This window comes from Capra hircus, chromosome 6 (genome assembly GCF_001704415.2).
Source record: "Capra hircus breed San Clemente chromosome 6, ASM170441v1, whole genome shotgun sequence".
Lineage (NCBI taxonomy): Eukaryota > Metazoa > Chordata > Mammalia > Artiodactyla > Bovidae > Capra > Capra hircus.
Genome location: NC_030813.1, coordinates 98563648 through 98580131, shown reverse-complemented (window position 1 = coordinate 98580131; position 16484 = coordinate 98563648). Strand labels below are relative to the sequence as shown.

The window sequence follows — 16484 nt, the reverse complement described above, 5'->3', positions numbered from 1 at the left end:
CTCAATTAGAATTCCATCACCTCCACTAGCTCTGTTCATAGTGATGTTTCCTAAGGCCCATTTGACTTCACATTCCAGGATGTCTGGTTCTAGGTGAGTGATCGCACCATTGTGATTATCTGGGTCATGAAGGTCTTTTTTTGTACAGTTCTTCTGTGTATTCTTGCCACCTCTTCTTAATATCTTCTGCTTCTGTTAGGTCTATACCATTTCTGTCCTTTATCGAGCCCATCTTTGCATGAAATGTTCCCTTGGTATCTCTAATTTTCTTGAAGAGATCTCTAGTCTTTCCCATTCTATTGTTTTCCTCTATTTCTTTGCACTGATCACTGAGGAAGGCTTTCTTATCTCTCCTTGCTATTCTTTGGAATTCTGCATTCAAATGGGTATATCTTTCCTTTTTTCTTCTTTGCTTTTTGCTTCTCTTCTTTTCCCAGCTATTTGTAAGGACTTGTCAGACAGCCATTTTGCTTTTTTGCATTTCTTTTACTTGGGGATGGTCTTGCTCCCTGTCTCCTGTACAATGTCATGAACCTCCATCCATAGTTCATCAGATCTCTGATAGATCTCTGTCTATCAGATCTAGTCCCTTAAAACTATTTCTCACTGCTGCTGTATAATCCTTATGGATTTCATTTAGGTCATACCTGAATGGTCTAGTGGTTTCCCTACTTTCTTCAATTTAAGTCTGAATTTGGCAATAAGGAGTTCATGACCTGTACCACAGTCAACTCCAGGTCTTGTTTTTGCTGACTGTATAAAGCTTCTCCATCTTTGTTGCAAAGAATATAATCAATATGATTTCAGTGTTGAACATATTGTATGGCTTTACGTCCTGAGTTTCAGATGTTGGAGCACGGAATACTTCAGTGCTCTGCTAAATACAGTTTTCATGAGAAATTGATAAGAAATGTTTGGAGTTTTGATCTATTTCCAGGTGTAGGTTAGCTAATGTCGAGGTCAATTTTTGTCAGGCAAAACTGAGATGACTGGGAAACAGCACTCCGGCCAGAGAACACACAGTTCATCAGATTCTGGCACGCTCTAAGGGCTTCACTCATAGCTCAGTTGGTAAAGAATCCTCCTGCAATGCAGGAGACCCCGTTGGATTCAGGCCTTGGGGAAAATTCACTGGAGGAGGGATAGGCTACCCACTCCAGTATTCTTGCACTTCCCTTGTGGCTCAGATGGTAAAGAATCTGCCTAAAGTGCAGGAGACCTGGGTTCCATCCTTGGGTTGGGAAGATCCCCTGGAGAAGGGAAAGGCTACCCACTCCAGTATTCTGGCCTGGAGAATTCCATGGACTGTACAGTCCGTGGGGGTCGCAAAGAGTCGGACAGAGACTCAGCAACTTTCACTTTCAGTGGCTCAGCTGGTGAAGAATCCGCCTACAATTCAGGAGACTCAGGTTTGATCCCTGGGTAGGGAAAATCCCCTGGAGAAGAGAATGGGAACCCATTCCAGTTATGCTTGCCTGGAGAATACCACGGACAGATGACAGAGGTTCCTGGCGGCCCCAGGCTATGAGGCTCCAAAGAGTGGGACACGGAGTGACAGGCAAGCGTTCCAAAAGCCAGACGAGAGTGAAGCGATGTATGCTCACTGGAGGGTTTAGTTGAAGTCGGAAGACCCGGTGGGCGCCATGGGGAGGACCTGGAAGGAGGAACCGCTGACCTTTTCGCTAACTGACTTCATGCTTCAGGGAGCCAGGTCCGGGGTGCCCAGCCCTCCTCCCCGGGAGCTCCCCGGGCCTCCCGGACACTTGGCTCCGGGTCACGTCCGCACCCTTCGAACGGGTGTGGGTGATTTCGTAAGTGGACGTGACACAGCCACCGTGGGGGAACGCGTACAGGGAAGCGGGAGTGAGCCGGGAGGCGGGCGCGGTGGGAGGGGTGAGGGGAGGAGGGAATCGGGGAGGACCGCGGAAAGCACGCCGCGCCCGGCGTGAGGAAGTGCACAAGGTCTCGGCGCTGTCTGCGCGCGGCCGGCTGGAGGGGCGGCCAGGTGAGCCGGGGATGCTGGCGTGCGGGAAGCCGGGGATGCTGGCGTGCTGGAAGCTAGGGCTGCGGCCGCCGCTGCTGCTGCTGCTGCTGCTGCTGGGGCCGCTGGGTCCCTGCTCCCCGGGCGCCCCAGCCGCAGCCGCACCGGCCGACGACGCCGCAAAGCTCGAGTTCTCCACCGAGCGGCCGCTGCACCTGGTGAGTCCCGCGTTCCTGTCCTTCACCATCGACGCCAACCTGGCCACGGACCCGCGCTTCTTCACCTTCCTGGGGTAAGTGCCGGCCTGCGGGTCCCTGGCCTCCTCGCTCCTGGTCTCCTGACGTCCACGGCCTGCCCGCCGGCCACTCCTCCTCTCTTTACTCCGGGACCTTCTCACCATCTGTTTCTCTCTCCTTTCTCTCTCTCTCTGTCTCTCCCCAGCCCACCCCCGCTGCTGGGTTCCCCGAACCGCCCTTTCCCGCCTTCATTCATTCAGCAAGTGGTGCCTGAGCGCCAACTGACGGCTAGATATTAGGGTAGAAATTGAGAAAAGAAACTTTCCATCTGCCCCAGAAACTTGCCTGCAGGATGGTACCCACCTAGAACACCTGGAGGGCTTTGAACGCTTGAATTTACTGCCCAGTGTAGGACAAGTAACGCTGTGCCAGGCTCCAGTCTCTTACACGCTGGTAATGTTGTAGCCACACGTTCTAAAAACCAAACTCACTCAGAAGGACAATGCAGATAGTGGAGTGCATTTATTACACCAGCGGGCCCAAGGCAGAGCCTCCTCTTAGCCAAGACCCCGACCAGTTTTTCTGAAAACCTTATATACCCTAGTGTTCATGCCAAACCCACCTCCCCAAATTCCCTGAAACTAGTCTGAACAAAGGAAAAGAAAGATACAATCAAAGATAACTTTGGGCTTCATATGCCTTAAGCCTAGGAAGTTAACAGCAGACAGTTATCAATAGGCCTGTGGTCATACCCCAATAAGCAAAATAGAATTTATGATTCTATTCGGTTACACCGATAATTAGGGTATTCTTTTAGGCAACAGAGAGTCTAGGTAGGAGCCCTGGGGCTCTTCCATGCAGGGGGCCTGGTTTTCCAGTTGATATGTCGTTTCCATAGATACTGGACATATAGGTCAAAGTCCACAGTCCGGCCCAAGATGGAGCCTGTTCTGTCTGTTTCCTCCTTCGTTCCCCGCCCTTGATGCTTTTAACTCATAGTATGAGCATCATTCATAGGGCTGTATGCACCCTGACTCTCCAACCTCTAATTTGGGAGAACCGCATCAACCTTTGCGTTACAAAGTTCATAATACATTGTAAAATAAAGGGTCCACAAAGCAGAACTATCAAGGCAACTATAACAATGGTAAATATAGTGTTCCACCAATCACCCCTCACCCAAGATAGGACTGAAGTCCAAAAAGGAAGATTATCATCAGACATAAGTTTTACCTGACCTTCCATGTCATCTAGGGTGGCTGATACATAGCCAGATAAATCAGGAATATATACACAACATTCAACTTTAATTATAGCATGGGTCCCTCTTTGTACTGAAACTATGGTCAGTCTCAAGATGATACCAGCAAGTCCTTGTAGCAGCAGTTGATTGTAGAGCTTCGTCTCTTTTTCTTCTCTAAGATGATCTTGGTTTCACGGGGATCAGTGGGGTCCTTTTATGTAGTCCGCACAGCATCCTCCGGGTCTCGTGGTGTGCTCTCTTCACCCTCATGTGGAGGATCCAGGGAGTGACCCCTGCAACGTGAACTGCAGCAGGGCTGGTTAGAGCAACAGTATATGGACCCTTCCACTGTGGGGCCAAGGAGTCGCGTTTCCAGTCCTTGACCACACCTGATCCCTGGGCACAAATTAGTGAATCTGTTCCTCAAGGGGGAACGGCACCCTTTCTAGGACAAACTTAGTTACTTGATTTATTACCTTCCCCAGTTGTTCCATCTGCTGTGAAATCTCATCTCCCCTTACCTGAGGCAAATTTGTTGACACCTGTTTTATTAAGGGAGGGAGCCTCCCGTACACAACTTGTACAGAGAAGAGCCATGGGACTGTGGGGTCATCCTGAGTCTGAGCAGAGCTGTTGGAAACAAGTCTATCCAGGAACAGTCAGTCTCTAAGATGAATGTTGGAGAGTGTCTTGGAGAGTGTCTCTTTAAGTGTCCGGATGGTTTCTTCCACCATCTCAGAACTCTGGGGCCTATATGTTGTATGTAATTTCCACTTGATGTTTAAAGTTTTGCTTACTTGTTATACTAAATCAGCTACGAAATCCGGGCCATTGTCCGATCCAGTGCTGGTAGGAAATCCAAATCTGGGAACTATCTCCCTAAGCAGGCACCAGGCTACCTTTGATGCTCTCTCAGTCCAGGTAGGAAAAGCTTCTACCCATCCTGAGAAGGTACATATTATGGCCAGCAGGTAATGGTAGTGCCAGTGAGGTTTCATTTCAGTGAAGTCCACTTCAGGTGTTCAAAGGGCAGTGTGCCTTTTACCTGAATCCCTGGAGGTTTCTGTCTGTGCTGAGAGGCAGCATTGACCTGTGAGCAGGCAGCGCAATTCTGAGATTTTGTCCTGCATATGGAAAAGAGGTGGGGAACCAAGAAATAGCTTCCAATTAGCTCTTCCAGTTTATCATGGCCTAGATGGGTTGCTTGGTGTATTTGGCTTACCAGAGTGGGTGCCAGCTCCTCCAGTACCAATAATTTGCCACTTGGCAATTCCCACCATCCCTTTTCAGTCTTGGCCCCTTCTACTATGGCCAGTTGGTTTGGGGCTTCAGTGTATTTTGGAGAGTCTAGCATTAGCTCAGGCAGCTCTGCCAAAATGAGAGCTTTAACAGGGGCCCCTCTTGTCACCCCCAAGCCCTCGGCTGCTTGTTTAGTGGTCTTATCTGTCAGTCTGTTCCATGAGTCCAGGGGGTATCCTCTTTTTGACGTCCTCAGCAGTGTATGACTGCAACCCTTTCTGGTTCCCAGGCAGCATCTAATAGGGTCTTAATTTCTTCCTTATTTTTAATATCTTTTTCACTGGCTGTCAAAGGCCTCCTTATACAGAGCCCTGTAGTGTGGCAAAAGCATACCTGGAGTCTGTGTAAATGTTTGTCTTCTTACCTTTTGACAGCTGGAGGGCCTTGATTAGAGCATATAGTTCGGCCATTGAGTGGACCAGTGTGATGGCAGAGAACTAGCCTCAGTGATGGTTTCTTCCATGACTATTGCATATCCCAAGAGTCATTGTCCCTGTTTCACCAGGCTGGTGCCATTGGTGTATAGGACCCAATCTGGGTCCAGGATTGGCTGGTCTCTCAAGTCAGGACTGCTGGCCTATTTCCTTGCAATCATGTGAGGGCCCACCTTCTCCCACAAGAAAGAGAGCGGCCAGATTCAGGGCCTGACAAGGCTCAGTAGTAACATGGGTTTCTCACATAACAGTCCCTGGTATTGAGTAATCTGGGATGTTGCCAGTCATTTATGGGAGTCCCCTCGTGGGGGAGTGTTGACCTCATGTGGGACTTTTAGGAACAAATCTTGGCCCAAAGTCAGCTTGGTTGCCTCCCAGACCAGTAAGGCAACTGCAGCACCAGCCTGTAAGTGTCCCAGCCACCCAGTGGCAACATGGTCCAGCTGATTAGAGATAAGTCACTGGTCTGTCCCATGTCCCCGTAGTCTGGGACAACAATCCCGTGGCTACCTTGTCCTTTCCAGTCACATAAAGAATAAATGGCTTAGCAAGGTCTGTCAGGCCCAAGGCGGGTGCTGACATAATTGTACCGGGTTTGAGTTCTCTTACCAGTGGGACTTGTTTTGCAAGCCTGGGGTGGGTTGTCTTCCGCCCGGACCTCAGGGAATTGTTGAGTTAACTTTCTTGACTGTTTAGCCTATCCGGTTTCCCTTCCGGGAGATCGTGCAACCTCCATTCATCTTGAAGGGTTACTGAGAGGAAGAGTAAATAGGTGGTTGAGCCCACTCGAACAGTGGGTCTTTCGTGGGGGGAAAGGTCACTTGTGCCCCCAATTTAGACAGCAAGTTTCTTCCCAACAAAGGTACTGGGCATTCAGGGATGTATAAAAACTCATGAGTCACTTGGTGTCCCCCCATCTGACATTTTCAGGGTAGGCTAGAGACGCAAAGGCTGCATTTATCACCATCTGAGATCCAGCTCTCGCTGGGTCTACTGGCGTATAAAGTCTGTAGGGTCGCACAGTCTTTTTGAGAACTCAGAGGGTGATTTGCTTTCCCTTTGAATCACTTGGGAGGGTTTTGAGATACTCATAGCTTTTTGGGCCCCCCTCTTGAGACCTTGTAAAATGGTCACCTGATATCTCTCCAGGTGGCCCGTCCCTTTTTCTGTGTTACAGTCCCAACTTGGCCTCTCACTGGGGGTGGCTAGTTCTGTCAGCCGCTGCGGGTTTGCAGTACACTCAGGTGCCATTTCTCTTAACCATTGATTGGCCTCAGTTAGGATTCTGTGTCTTAAAAAAAAAAAAATCCTGTGTCTTTCCTCATTGCTGAGAAGGGAGACTAGTAGTTGGATTATGTCATCCTATACAGGGCAGTGGGTTCGAAAAATAGCCTTCATTAGCCTAATCATCGGAGAAGGCAATGGCACCCCACTCCAGTACTCTTGCCTGGAAAATCCCATGGACGGAGGAGCCTGGTGGGCTGCAGTCCATGGGGTCACTAAGAGTCAGACATGACTGAGTGACTTCACTTTCACTTTTCACTTTCATGCATTGGAGAAGGAAATGGCAACCCACTCCGGTGTTCTTGCCTGGAGAATCCCAGGGATGGGGGAGCCTGGTGGGCTGCCATCTATGGGGTCGCACAGAGTCGGACACGACTGAAGCGACTTAGCAGCAGCAGCAGCCTAATCATGGCTTGTGGCTCCCCCAAGTATGGTGGAGGGTATCTCTGCCAGTTTAATATATCCGTAGAGGAAAATGGCTGGTAATACTAGGCTGCAGGGTGCTGATGGTAGTTCCCTTGAGTCCTGAACTGGAGGCTCTTGTAGCTCTCTGAGGGGCATCTGTAGTGGGGTTCTTCCCCCTGTTCCTTAGCAGAGTGCAGCCTCTGTCTAATTGCTGTGTTTTCTTCCCCCTTCCCATCAGTACTCACCGGGAGATGTGGATACAATCTAGAAGGTCTAGCTGAGGCGGAGTTCTGGGGGCATTGACCAGAGGTCTCCATTGCTGTGATTGGAGCCTGGTGGCTCTACAAACTCTGGGAGAGCTGGCGGAGGAGCAGCAGCTGCTGCAGGACTTCACCTGGCCCTGGATTGGGCAGTAAGGTGGCGTCCGGTCCTGGTGGAGCACTGGGAGGCAGGCCCATCATTATCCAGTATGGGGGAGAGGTCAGGTCGTCCCCGTCCAAATCCTGTAGAATTTCCTTTTTTATCATCAGTCAATTTTTGTGCCATTAATATTTTCCCCTTTCCCTTCTGGATGCAGAACCTTGTCCAAGTAGGAGGGTCTTGAGCTAACCCTAGCCACGAGTCAATATATGGATATTGATCCAGGTGTCCTGGCCCTCCTGTGACTGCTGTATAGACTGCTTCCTCTACTTTAAAGTTCATGGTGTTCTCTGGTGGCCATCCTACTCCCATAGGAGGCCATTCGACCTCACAGAACATGTGGAGGCGGTTAGGCTTCATCTTTACCCCATAGTCTCCTCCAAATCTCTTCTTTAAAATTTTAAACATGTATCTAATACAGTTGCCTTAGATTCACTTCCACCCATCTTGTTTACCTTCTCGGACCTTCTTCTACTTTTCCTTTTCGTTCTGTCTATGAAGTTCTCAGTACCTTATGTACTTCTGATATTTCCACTCAAGACACTTAAGTTACCATTCTGCCTCCTTCCTAATTGGGGTGAGAAGAGCCTTACCTGCCAGATCCCAGAGGGAGAAAGGGGATCAGCGTGTCTTTACCTGCCAGTCAGCACAGCTGAACCAGAACACCATGAGGTCCAAGACTGTTTCTCCCTTAACTTTTAAAGTCCATTCTGCCTTGGTGGGCTTGATCAGGTGCGGATGAAAATACAGATGGGTTAAATATCCCACATCCCGGGCCATCTCCAGAAAAGCCAATTCGTACTCACTTATGTATCCCCCTCCTTCTAGCCTGACAATTCCTTGGGGGTCAAGAATTTCAAAGCAGATGGGACACCTCCTTGGGGAGAGCAGAATACGAGCACACAAAAAACAAGTTTCTTCTCCTAAAAATCCCCTGGCAATTGCTTGGTAATAATTTTCCCCAAAACAGCGTGGACACCACCTCCTAAATGACCTTCACAAATTTCCTTTCTAAGCCCTAACACACTCGTCAACCTGCGTACCAAGCAATCGTTGCCACCTTCCTATTCCAGGCTCCTGTGGGTCTGTGCCCCTCTTAGTCCCTCCCAGGGAGGTGATCAAGCCCCCTCTTCCACCCTGCCGGGTGGGTTCCTCCTCACCTGAGTGCTCAGTTCCCCTGCTACTGTCCACTACCTGCTAACATGAAAGGTCCGGGCATTGAGAAGCAGAATCCTTCCAGAAGGGCGAGGCGCCTTCCCCCCGCTAGAAGATTTAAGCTGTGAGGCCTCCGAGTAGTCCCAGATGGGACTTGTCTCCTCCAAGTGAGGAGTTTCCTGGCCAATGCACCAAATGTTGTAGCCACGCGTGCCGGGAAACAAACTCACTCAGGCCAATGCAGATAGTGGAGTGTAGTTTATTACACCGCAGCCCAAGGCAGAGTCTCCTCGTTCTTAGCCAAGGATCCTGACCAGTTTTTCTGAAAACCTTATATACCCTAAGTGTACATGCCAAACCCACCTTCCCAAATTCCCTGAAACTAGTCTAAACAAAGGAAAAGAAAGATATAATCAAAGATAACTTTGGGCTTCATATGCCTTAAGCCTGGGTAGTTAACAGGGAACAATTAGGCCTATGGTCATACCCCAATAAGCAAAATAGAATTTATGATTCTATTCAGTTACACAGATAATTAGGGTATTCTTTTAGGCAACAGAGAGTCTAGGTACGAGCCTTTTCCATGCAGGGGGCCTGGCTTTCCAGTTGATATGTCGTTTCCGTAGATACTGGGCATATAGGTCAAAGTCCACAGTCCGGCCCAAGATGGAGCCCTGCTTTCAAGATGGAGCCTGTTCTGCCTGTTTCCTCTTTCAGTAGGAAGGTTAAAGAAAGAAGGAGGAGGTGGAAAAGGTCATCAAGGAGAATAAGCTTACTTATTATCCTATAATAAAACTTTAATTTTTTTAATTTTTATTTATTTGACTGCATAAGCACACAGGATTTTTAGTTGCCACGTGTGGGGGTCCAGCTCCCAGAGCAAGGATGGAACATCAGCCCCTTACATCATGAGTGAGTCTGACCCTTCCATTGTCTCAGCCACTGGATCACCAGGAAAGTCCCAATAAAACTTAAAGGGTAGTTTTAGGTTCACAGCAAAATCATGCCCTAGGTACAGAAATTTCCCATTACATCAGTGATACCTCGGAGAAGGCAATGGCACCCCACTCCGGTACTTTTGCCTGGAAAATCCCATGGATGGAGGAGCCTGGTAGGCTGCAGTCCATGGGGTCGCTAAGAGTCAGACACGACTGAGTGACTTCACTTTCACTTTCATGCATTGGAGAAGGAAATGGCAACCCACTCCAGTGTTCTTGCCTGGAGAATCCCAGGGACGGGGAAGCCTGGTGGGCTGCCTTCTATGGGGTCGCACAGAGTCAGACATGACTGAAGCGACTTAGCAGCAGCAGCAGCAGCGGTGATACCTGGGAGATTATTACAGTGACTTACAGAGCCTTAACAAAAAGCTTTCTCTCCAAGATGAGGCTGCAAAATGTGGCACTGCTTTATCAGCTGGAATTTTTTTCTCCTTTGAGGAAGACTGAGCCTGGTGTAGGCAGGTTCCCTGGCCCCTGCCAGTGAGTGTGGGCTAATCCTGAGATAGGGCACTGCCAGACCCAGGTCATCCAGGCCATTCATCTGGTTCATGTAAGCCTCCAGAGAATGCCATGCCTCTCACCCAACTCAAAACAACTGGGAGTCCTGCCATTACCAAACACCTACAGTCTAGCCTTCTGCTGTCATTGCTAATTCTAGTTATTTATTATGCAAATAGGGCTCAGAGGTAAAGAATCTGCCTGCAATACAGGAGACCTGGTTGATCCCTGGGTCAGCAAGATCCCTATGGAAGGGAATAGCTACCCACTCCAGTATTCTTGCCTGGGTAATTCCATGGACAGAGGAGCCTGGAAGGCTACGGTCCATGGGGTCACACAGAGTCAGACACGACTGAGTGACTTAGCAGCAGCAGCAGCACTGTGCAAATAAAAGCACATAGTCTAACGGTCGCACGACTGACACTGAGCCAAGCCTTGATTCCCAACTCTGTCAAAACCCGGTGGCTTGGTCTTTACAGGTTGCTTGGCAACTTCAACTTTATAGAGTGGAACTTCTAAAACCTTCTTGTAGGATTGTGATGAGCATTTGATGAGATAATAAATAAGTACTTAACATAATGTTTGACAGTGCTCAAAATTTAATTGCTACTTTTGTTTAATTGTTTTTTTGTTTAATTGCTTTTTTGTTAATTGCTTCCTAGAAATTGGTGAGTATTTGCTAACCATCAGTTCTCTGTGGATTTCTTTCAATGGTCACTAACCTCTATCAAATGTTTCCTTGTGGGAAGAAGTTCCCACTTTGAGCCCTTCCCCTCACCCATAGTGAGCTGATATTGGGCAGCCCTTGGTGCTGGTTGAGAGAAAGATTACTCTGGAGAAACACTGGGCTACAGGGCTCCATATGTGAGGACCCCAGGCTTAGAAGGGATGTGAGGAGTGGGGATGGGAGGATGTGATAGGGGAAGAGAGAATGGAAGGTGCCTTACTGCAAACAGAAAGACTAAGTAAATAACCACTTACTGAAATGTGAGAACTTAAGTCCTTTTCTGCTACTGTGGCCAGCATATACCCTACCCCACCCCTCCCCAAAGAAGGGCATTTGAGGATCCCGTCCTGGGGAAACAAGTCCAAAAAACCCCTGAAGTATGACTTTTGGGGTTCGGGTCTGATCACCCTGCAATCAAGCTAACCAACTCACAAGCAATACCCTCCCCCCACCCCCACGCCCCCCGCCCCAGTCCCAGTCCCAAACACACACACACAACTTCCATCCTGTGATTTAGTGAGTGGAATACCCTCTCCTCTTCTTAAATGCCTCTCTTAATTTCTCATAGCACTCTTTCTTTCCCCACTGGTCTCCACCTTTTTGTTAAAGGCTGGAGGATAATGAAAACCAAAACAGTATAGAGTGCAATTAATAAAACTGTGTGCTTACAAAACACAGAGCATTGTTGTTCCCAAGGGCTCCAGGCTGGCTCCCAGATGAGCTGCTGCTCGTCTTCCATGTCTACTCGCAGAGATATCTGCAGGAATATCCATGCAGTTCTCATCTGAGACCTTAAAGATTCCAGCTCAGGAAGCACAAGCTCCCTCCCCTTCTCACCTAGGACAGAGCTTCTGAATTAGAGCTTCTGGTGGCTCCATTTCCCCAGGAGGGTTGGCACAGTGCCCAAAATGACCTTGTCATCTCAGAAGACAAAATATTTAGCTTCCATCTTGGAAGACAACCCAGGGCTTATCTGTCACAGGAGCAGAGAGTCACATGGGCATTTTTGTATTTCATTTCCTCAAAAGTTAACTGCTTGGGTGAAGAGCTGAGTGAAATACTGAAAGCTGAAATACTAAGAAGGAAAGGATCATAAAAATAGTTGATACTCACTGCGCCGCCGTCACAGGCCAGTCCCCATTCTAAGCATCTCCTGGGTATTAGTTCACTTTAAGTCCTTGCTGCAAAACTCTAAGGTCCGGAATATCATTATCCCCATTATTAAAATGAAGAGGTTGAATCTTAGGGATATTCAGCAGCTTGCCCATGGTCAGCCAGCTGTGAGACGAAGGAGCAGAGTTTGAAACCAGATGCTGATTGCACAGAGACGAGGACACAAAAAGAAAGTAAGCATTTTACATATTTTTAAAGGCAGCAGAGGAGGGGCGGGAGACAAAGATCGTCTGGAGACGAACTGAGATGACTGATGGACCGAATTGAGAATAGAAGACTCAAGGTCCATACCTCGCTGGTACTTCAAAGGAGATCGCAGCAAATTCAGTCAGGTGGTTCTGGTTCCAGTTTCCCATAATGGCAAACAGATGTGTTTGGCGGTTTGTTTGCTTGTTTCCCACATTTGCAATGAAAGAACATGGAGTACGTAGAACGTCAATGACAGTGGAAGAACAATCTAGAATCAGAAAGGAGCATCTTTTCAGTTTGTCCTCTTCCCAGAGGAAACTCATCAACAACCCAGGCAAAGACTTCCTAAGCCCGAAGATCTGGTTCTCAAAGACGGGAGGACAGAGGCCAGCACAACTCAATGGAAATAGAATGTGGGCCTCACGTGCAAGCCTCGTAATATAATTTAAAGTTCTCTAATTCAGTTCAGTTCAGTCGCCATGAATCGCAGCACGCCAGGCCTCCCTGTTCATCACCAACTCCCGGAGTCTACCCAAACTCATGTCCATCAAGTCAGTGATGCCATCCAGCCGTCTCATCCTCTGTCGTCTCCTTCTCCTCCTGCCCCCAATCCCTCCCAGCATCAGAGTCTTTTCCAGTGAGTCAACTCTTCGCATGAGGTGGCCAAAGTATTGGAGTTTCTTCTAATAGCCATACTTAAAAAAGGTAAAAAGAAACAGGAAGAACTTATTTTAATATTATATTTTGCTTAATACAAAAGTATCCAAATTATTATCATTCAACATACAATCGATAAAAAATATCAATGAGATATTTTACACTGATTTTCGAGCTAAGTCTTCAGAGAAATCTGGTGTATATTTTATATTCACAGCATGTCTCAGTTCAGACTAGCCACATTTCAAGGGTTACCGCATGTGGTTACCATCTTGGCAGTGCAGCGACATTTCAATCAAGACACATATTAAGCACAGTTCACTAATTCAAGATAAAAATTAGAGTGCTGAGCCAGTGGTAGAAATCAGGAGTGCTACAGAGAAAAGAACAGTGGTGCTACACAGTAACCATGCAGTACAAATAAGACTCCAGGCTCCCCATGCAGGGGGCCCAGCTTCCATCACTGATCAGGGACTAGGTCCCACATGCTTCATGGCATGACTAAAACAAGAAAAATGGTTTGCTTATTTTATTTCAACGAAATACACCTCCTTTTGCCAATTTGACAAATACTTATTATTTGTAACTTCCAATAATCAGGTTCCTTCGTCTTCATTGACAAAGTTGCTTTTCATCTTGGGAAAAGCACTTATCAGCAATGCCAAATGCAGGTCTGGATAACTGATGTTTGCTTCCCTCGTGGCTCAGACAGTAGAGAATCCGGTGCAATGCAGGAGACTTGGGTTCGATCCCTGGGTTGGGAAGATTCCCTGGAGAAGGGAATGGCAACCCACTCTATTATCCTTGCCTGGAGAATTCCATGGACAGAGGAGCCTGGCCGGTTCCAGTCCATGGGGTCGCCAAGAGTCAGACATGACTGAGCGACTAACACTTGACTTCACTCTGTGTGCCTGTTGCTGAAAGAAAGAACCACAGCCAACAAAACAACTGAGGGCAATCACAAGCCATAGGCTCATATATTTTGACCCCTGAGACTCCCCTCTGGTTGAACAGTGCTCACTATTCCGTTCCCTCCCAAACCATTCACCGTGCAGCCTGCAGCCCTTTGCATGGTAACCCTGCCCCATCCTCCTCGGAGAAAATTCCTGCTTCTTCTTTGCCTTAGCTCAAACTGAGCTCTTCTCTGAAGACCGAAGTGGAGAAATAGATGCCACTTCTCCTCTGAAGTATCCCACCAGAGTAGAAGCTGTGCCTTGTCCAACACTGCAGCCCCTTCCCATTACCCAGGGCAGCTTCTAGATCATTGCCCACTGCTTTGAACTCCAGTTGCTGTGGTTCAAAACCCCAGTGGCTTGTTACCTTGGGCAGATGACCTAGCCTCGTTTTGTTCAGGTTCCTTGTCTGTAAAATGAGGGTAATAAAGACACCTACCTCTTTGGGGCGTTTGGGGATGAAGTGAAATAATCTACACAAAGTGTCTAAAGCATTCAGTTTGGACAACTGCTGCCCGCTGGAGAGGACTGTCCTGATCTGTGTGAGGTTCACTGTCTCGTGTCTGGCTCTCCTCGTCTGCTCTTTGCCACTGCGTCCACTCCCTTCTTTCTTACTCCTCCTTATTGATGATCAGCACTGATCTGTCTCCTCTGCACTCCCACGCCCCGCCACCTTCCTAGGTGACTTCAAGTCCACTTGAATACTGTCTTTCAATTTCTTCACATCTGCATTTTCTAATAATCTTCACTCGGTGTTTTATTGGAACCAGCTTCCACTGGCTTGTGAAATGTGTTCGTTTCTTCCCAACTCCGCATTCAGTGACATCAGTACCATTATCTTGAAATATAGCCCTGAAGGGAATATTTACATCATGGCAATTGTTAAATGCCAAAAAAAAAAGGGGGGTGGCAGTTTTCTGGGAGATGGGAGCCAGTTTCCTAGCACACACCACTTCATTTCAGCCACCTGATGCCATGTCCGTGGCTTGACTCTTCCCATCACTAAGAGCCTTTCAACATCTGAACTCTTAAAACTTCTATTCTTGGACTATACTCTCCACTCTCTTAGGTTTTTTTTTGAGTCTGTGGATCCCAGTACAACTATTTTTTAAGTACCTCTACTGAACAGCCTCTTTTTCTATTCCTTCCATATCTGATTTAGGCCTCTTGGTTTATTCCATGAGTCATTCTTATGATAACACCCCCAAACTCCTGTCTCATTTTCTTCCTGCTAAAACCCAAACCTAGCTTAGTCTAGCTATATTTTCCCTCTTGGGAATCTATAAGGTGGCCATAAAGTCTGGAAATGAAAAATATTATCTAATCATGAATAGTCATGTGTATTAATAAGCCAGTTTTAGGTATTTGCCTCTTCTTTCTGTCTCAATGGACACCCTGTGTAGCTGGGCTGTTACACTCTTAGGGGCAAAGGGGAATCTCCCAGCCACATGGATTGATGCTGCATTAGAAATTCCTGGCCTCCAGATTTAATTGCTCTTTTTTAAAAACAATTTTAAGTAAGTGGCTGAGGTTTCTTTATAATTTATTCATTTATGGCTGTGCTGGGTCTTCCTTGCTGCTCAGATGTTTCTCTAGTTGTGGTGTGAAGGCTTTTCACTGTGGTGGTTTCTCTTGTTGCAGAGAACAGGCTCTAGGGTGCATGGGCTTCAGTAGTTGTAGCTCCCAGGCTCTAGAGCTCAGGCTCAATAGTTGTGGCTTAGTTGTTCTGAGGCATGTGAAATCTTCCCCAGTTAGGAATCGAACAGGTGTCTCCTGCATTGGCAGGTGGATTCATTACCATTGAACCAACCAGGGAAGCCCCCAGACTAACTTGGTCTTTAATGCTACCCTTCATGCTCTATCTCCCTGCCTCTCTCATTCTCCACTTCCTTCAAATTTCTGATCCCACCTCCAACTCATCACTCTTAGCCTATGACCACATTTCTCATTCCCAAAGAAAATGAAGTCACTAGACAGGAACTTGGGCTTCCCATAGCTCCATTGGTAAAGAATCCGCCTGCAATGCAGGAGACCCCCAGTTTGATTCCTGGGTTGGGAAGATCTGCTGGAGAAGGGAGAGGCTACCCACTCCAGTATTCTTGGGCTTCCCTAGTGGCTCAGCTGGTAAAGAATCCACCTGCAATTCAGGAGACCTGGGTTCTATCCCTGGGTTGGGAAGATCCCCTGGGGAAGGGAAAGGCTGCCCACTTCAGTATTCTAGCCTGGAGAATTCCATGGACTGTATAGTCCATGGGGGTCACAAAGAATCAGACACGACTGTGCGACTTTCACTTTCGGACAGGAGCTTCTTTTTCTTCCTGCCGTCGAACCTGCAGGTATAGCATGGATGTGTCTAGCTTTCTTCCTTTCTCTCTTCTCAGGCCAGTTCTTCCAGCTCTGCTGTTGCTAGTGTCCACTCCTGCCTCCCCAAGGACTCTGCTCTAGCACTCATCTCTTCTCTCTCCTGTATCTTTTACCCCTCCCTTATTATTGGATCCTTCTTCTTAGCCTAGAAACACCCAGTCTTTCCCCTCTCAAGCACCTCTGCAGTCACTGCTCTTTCTCCAGTTTGCAGCCTTTCTTACTGCTAGTGCTTTCCATGTTCCACCCACAGGATGACCCCATCATCGTGTCAAAAAATCAGTCTCTCCAACATCATTAGTGACCTTACTTTTTCAAGCTTTTTTTTTAATTGTGGTAAAATTCATATGAAACATACTATTTTAACCATGTGGAGGAGGAAATGGCGAACCACTCCAGTATCCTTACCTGGAGAATGCCACGGACAGAGGAGCCTGGTGGGCTACAGTCCATGGGGTCGCAAAGAGTCGG

The 16484-nt window shown here is 47.8% G+C and overlaps 1 protein-coding gene across 1 annotated transcript in view; it reads left to right on the top strand.

Moving 5' to 3' along the window:
- Positions 1946-16484, top strand: part of HPSE (heparanase) — a 49131-nt gene continuing 34592 nt past the window's right edge. Inside the window, exon 1 of the mRNA XM_013964763.2 lies at positions 1946-2273. Coding sequence (XP_013820217.2) covers positions 2017-2273 — 257 coding nt within the window. The 5' untranslated portion in view covers positions 1946-2016. The remainder of the gene's footprint in view (positions 2274-16484) is intronic.